General features: G+C 33.7%; 1 protein-coding gene across 1 annotated transcript in view; it reads left to right on the top strand.

Moving 5' to 3' along the window:
* The window catches only part of bent (projectin protein bent), a 67,830-nt gene that overhangs the window by 16,282 nt on the left and 45,548 nt on the right, over positions 1 to 6,000 (top strand). The window contains exons 16-20 of the mRNA XM_017907230.1: positions 266 to 313; positions 400 to 435; positions 531 to 584; positions 676 to 732; positions 1,046 to 1,114. Coding sequence (XP_017762719.1) covers positions 266 to 313; positions 400 to 435; positions 531 to 584; positions 676 to 732; positions 1,046 to 1,114 — 264 coding nt within the window. The remainder of the gene's footprint in view (positions 1 to 265; positions 314 to 399; positions 436 to 530; positions 585 to 675; positions 733 to 1,045; positions 1,115 to 6,000) is intronic.

Genomic DNA, 6,000 nt, shown 5'->3' with positions numbered 1-6,000 from the left:
ACGCTTTAGCTTTAAGTTTCCTTATCCTAACCTTAGAAGCTGGGCTATGAAATTCTCCTCGAAAACAAAATTTCTTTTCCTATCCTCGCTTTCTGTTTGATTTTAAAGTGTATATTCTATTCGCATGCGTTTAAGTTTACTTGGAAGAATGTACGGTGTATGCTTGGTCGTGTGCATAAAGACTACGCAAGGTGAGGATACCGTGATTACTTATTTCCATCTAAACGATTGATAAGCGAATTGAAATGGTTTTACCTTTGCGTAGAAGAAACCAGAAGAGAAGAAAATCGAAGAAAAGAAGGAAGTTGAAAAGGTAATAATTCGAAAAATAAATTTGCTACGATTAGTTGAAACGTATGTACATATCTCATTTGGTTTTCCTTCAATTTCTTTCTGCAGAAGAAGATAGCGAAGAAAGAAGAAGAAAAGAAAGAGGTAAGAATAACTCGACTCGTTGCACGATGTTCGTATAAATCTATACTACGAACAAATCCTTATTTACTTCTGTTATTCTCTTCTCTTTGTTCCAGGAAGCTTCTCTTAAAGCAGAGAAAATTGTGTCTCGCAAGCAGTCTATCAGTAGAGTAAGTAACCATCACGCGGAATTTTCCTATCTTCTATAAGATATTAACAAAGAATCTACCTAATTCGACCGTTCTCGCTATTTTTTGATAGGTGGAAGAATTACGGACAGAGAGCCGAAGAAGTTCTTTGGTGGCAACGGAGGAAAAGGTCAGATTCTATTTCGTATTCGCTTCTTAATACTTCCACCTATTCTAACGTAATTTACGCTTGGCAGTAGAGATCCAAACCATTTATTTCTTTTTTTTTTTTATTTCTCTCGTTGTTTCCGGTACGTAGATACTCGAAGATGGCCGCACGACACCCCGGCGCTTGTCCGTTCAAAAGGTACACGAGCACTGAACGATTAAATCCGAAACGCGTAATATCCACTATCGTAGACGCAACTCGCCATAGCAGAACTGATTTCAAAAATTCAGGCTTTTATACTAATCGCGTCCTTCTCTTTTTCCCGGGCAAACAGACCGAAGCGGAAGTGAAGACGGAGAGCCGGCGATCTTCAATCGTCGAGAAGAAGATAACCGCCGAAAAGGTAAGGGAATATTTTTGTCTCGCAATGTACGTAGACCTCAAGCTTTAGACCTTCGTTAAGCTCTTGTTATTAACGTTGTTATTAACGTCGAGGAATCCCTGAGTCAAGTACGAGAAGTAAGTATCACGTGTGGACCCGACCTTCTCGTGAACGACTTAAGAAGGCTAATGATGTCTAATATCAGATGTTTGTGTGGTATACGTGTGTCTAAATGATCAAAAATATCGGCCATCTTTGACTCGGGGTTGTAAGTAATCAGCAGTACAAACGAGTACCGTAAAACGATAAGAGTCATGCGAACCTGTGACACGCATGTATCAATGTTAACGAATGTAGCCTAGGTCACATATACTTCATTCCGAGATATTAAAAGGTTCGCGTTACAAATAGATGCACGCGGAATGAGCAATAAACTTATTTTAGATTCTTCTTTTTAGATCACGTTCGTAATGAAAGGAATATAATCTAATCGATGAAATTTAACGATCATGTTTCAACGATCAAATTCGAACCGAACGAGGCGAAGAATGATACGCATTCGAGATAGGGAAACATCAGCGAAAATTAATTAAGAATCTGAGCCGTGTGTTTACATTGGACTTTGTCCACGAACCATGGATCTCGCTCGAGACCTCGTGTTTATCTCGATTTCCTTACCACTAGTCTCGCAGGATATCGTAGGCGGAGGTGTTAAACTCGTGTCGCGTCACTTGAAACGCATTGCGCATAGCGTAGACCTGTTCCACTGGCACGCTAGCACTTTCGATAGCCTTGTCGTTATTTCTATCTCGACCATTACACATCTCATAAGATTTTTTCTTCTTTAATTATATTCTCCATGCGATCTGAAACACAAACGGAATTCCCAGTAAATCAATTTTGTAATTTTTTTTTATTATTTACAATTTTTAGGCAGATAGAGAGACCCCGAAGATTAGATCCATGACATCGACGCGACACATAAAGGTACACAAAACACATCGAATTTACGCGAAATACTCGCGCTAATCGTGAATAATTGTTATATCTATTGCGAATTAAAATATACACTCGCTGCTTGTAGATTTCGCCGAGAGAAAGTATTATATATTACAAGTCCGAGCCTGATGACGAGATCGAGGTAAACGGCTGATTAAAAGATATTTAAACTCCGTATTGCGCGAGTATGTTGGTCAAGAACATAAGTGTATATGAAAATTCGTGTTTGTAGGATATCTGGGCGTCGGTGCCAAGAGAGCCTGAAATAAAATCCATTAGAAAGAAAGAGGTACACGACACTGCTTCGATCAAATTAACAATTTTCATATCACACGATGACACGTAATTTTGCTAATATAATTTTAGGATACACTGAGTACAACACATCCACCGGTTATACACGAATTTCACGAGAAACCGAGCATCGAGGTAGACGTCATTTTATTGGTAGTCACTGAATTGGAACTTTGTTATATATTTTTTTTTTTTATTTACAAAATTGCTAATATAATTGTAGGATACACTGAGTACAACACACCCACCGGTTATACACAAATTTCACGAGAAACCGAGCATCAAGGTAGACCTCATTTTATTGATAGTCACTGAATTGGAACTTTGTTATATATTTTTTTTTTATTTGCAAAATTATTTGTAGGAAGAACCTCGGCCTGATAAAACTAAACGCGTCGAGTTTCCGGTTAATAAGTATAAGGTACACTAGAAATAAATTTACTTTTCTAGATAGTTGCTTCAAAAAGCGAATTTTTATTTATGAAGATGAAATTTTAGGAAACAATTACAACATTACACGCACCTGCACCACGTGTGATTAAGCCTAGTAAAGATATCGAGGTATACAACACACGATACAATTATACTTCCATTCATGCCATCGGTAAAAACGTGCAAATCGTAGTCATTAAACGAAAATAATTTTAGGTTTCCATTGTGTCACGATCAAGTTTACCTGCGAAGAACTTAATCAGAAACAGCGAGGTATACGATACATTTCCCGTTTCGCATTATATTATAATTTTATTTTCGATACAAGCTTTGTTTCGTTATAGGAGCAACTACGTCCAAAACATGTGCAATTATTCGAACCGAATAACGAAATAGAGGTAGTTTATATATTTATTTCTATTCTTTTGTACATATCACATCATGTCGAAAGAGATAAAGAACGGTATTGACGAAATAAATTTTAAAATAAATTTTAGGACATTTGGGCAGACAGGCCGAAAGATTATGAAATTAGGCCCATTAAGAAAATTAAGGTACTCGTGAGGATACAATATTTCGTTACACTCTAGATACCACACTCGATTTATATTTTATTTATATCTTATTTTTTTATATACACATTTACAGGATACACCAAAGATTACGTCCAAACCGTACACACAAGAATCGAACAATGAAATAGAGGTAGACTATTTTCTTCTTTTTGTAGTACATTACATTACACAAAAGACAAATTGGTATTAATAAACAAATAAATTTTAGGACATTTGGGTAGACAGGCCAAAAGATAATGAAATTAGGCCCATTAAGAAAATGAAGGTACTCAAATAGATACAATATTTTGTTACAGTTTAGATGCCACACTCGATATCCATTTTATTTATACCTTATTGTTTTGCATACGCGTTTACAGGATAGACCAAAGATTACGTCCAAACCGTACACACAAGAATCGAATAATGAAATAGAGGTAGCCTATTTTCATTTTCACAGCACAATATGTTACATAAAAAAGAATTAGCATTAACGAATAAATAAATTTTAGGACATTTGGGCAGATAGACTGAAAGATGAGATTAAACCCATTAAGAAAATTAAGGTACTCGTGTAGATACAATATTTTGTTACACTCTAGATACCACACTCGATTTATATTTTATTTAAACCTTATTGTTTTACGTACACCTTTACAGGACACACCAAAGATTACATCCACACCATACACACAAGAATCGAACAATGAAATAGAGGTAGACCATTTTCTTTTTTTTTGTAATATATTACATTACACAAAAGACAAATTGGTATTAATAAACAAATAAATTTTAGGACATTTGGGCAGACAGGCCAAAAGATAATGAAATTAGGCCCATTAAGAAAATTAAGGTACACGTGTAGATGAAATATTTTGTTACATTCTAAATTTCAGATTTGTACTTTATTTATACGCTATCTTTTTATATATACGTTTGCAGGACAAACCAAAGATTATGTCCAAACCGTACACACAAGAATTGAACAATGAAATAGAGGTAGACTATTTTCTTTTTTTTTCTTTTTTTTGTAATACCTCACATTACAGAAAAGACAAATTGGTATTAATAAGCAAACAAATTTTAGGACATTTGGGCAGATAGACCGAAAGATGAAATAAGACCCATTAAGAAAATTAAGGTACTCGTGTAGATACAATATTTTGTCACACACTAGATCCCACACGCGATTTATATTTTATTTATACCTTATTGTTTTGCATACGCGTTTACAGGATAGACCAAAGATTACGTCCAAACCGTACACACAAGAATCGAACAATGAAATAGAGGTAGTCTATGTTTGTTTCATAACACAATATGATACATACAAAAAAATTAGTATTAACGAATAAATAAATTTTAGGACATTTGGGCAGATAGACCGAAAGATGAAATTAGAGCTATTAAGAAAATTAAGGTACTTGTGTAGATGAAACCTTTTGTTGCATTCAAAATTACAGATTTGTATTTTATTTATATCTTATTTTTTTATATACACATTTACAGGACACACCAAAAATTACATCCACACCATACATACTAGAATCGAACAATGAAATAGAGGTAGACTATCTTTTTCTTTTGTAGTACATTACATTACACAAAAGACAAATTGGTATTAATAAACAAACAAATTTTAGGACATTTGGGCAGATAGACCTAAAGATTATGAAATTAGGCCCATTAAGAAAATTAAGGTACTAGTGTAGATGAAACATTTTGTTACATTCTAAATTGCAGATTTGTATTTTATTTATACGTTATTTTTTTATATACACATTTACAGGACACACCAAACATTACATCCAAACCATACACACAAGAATCGAACAATGAAATAGAGGTAGACTATTTTTTTTTCTTTTTACAGCACAATACGTTACATAAAAAATTAGTACTAACAAACAAATAAATTTTAGGACATTTGGGAAAATAGGCCGAAAGATGATGATATAAGACCCATTAAGAAAATTAAGGTACTCGTGTAGATGAAACATTTTGTTACATTCTAAATTGCAGATATGTATTTTATTTATACGTTATTTTTTTATATACACATTTACAGGACACGCCAAAAATTACATCCAAACCATACACACAAGAATCGAACAATGAAGTAGAGGTAGACTATTCCTTTTTCTTTTTACAGCACAATACGTTACATAAAAAATTAGTACTAACAAACAAATAAATTTTAGGACATTTGGGCAGATGTACCAAAAGATTATGAAATTAGGCCCATTAAGAAAATTAAGGTACTCAAATAGATACAATATTTTGTTACACTTTAGATGTCACACTTTAGATGTCACACTCGATATCTATTTTATTTATACCTTATTTTTTTATATACACGTTTATAGGATACACCAAAGATTACGTCCAAACCGTACACACAAGAATCGAACAATGAAATAGAGGTAGACTATTTTCTTTTTTTTTTTTTTGTAATACCTAACATTACAGGAAAGACAAATTGGTATTAATAAGCAAACAAATTTTAGGACATTTGGGCAGATAGCCCGAAAGATGAAATTAGACCCATTAAGAAAATTAAGGTACTCGTGTAGATACAATATTTTGTTACTCTAGATACCACACGCGAATTATATTTTATTTATACCT

The sequence above is a fragment of the Eufriesea mexicana genome, unplaced genomic scaffold (assembly GCF_001483705.2).
Source record: "Eufriesea mexicana isolate 0111107269 unplaced genomic scaffold, ASM148370v2 scaffold7348, whole genome shotgun sequence".
Classification (NCBI taxonomy): Eukaryota; Metazoa; Arthropoda; class Insecta; order Hymenoptera; family Apidae; genus Eufriesea; species Eufriesea mexicana.
This window is presented reverse-complemented; position numbering and strand designations above follow the sequence as displayed.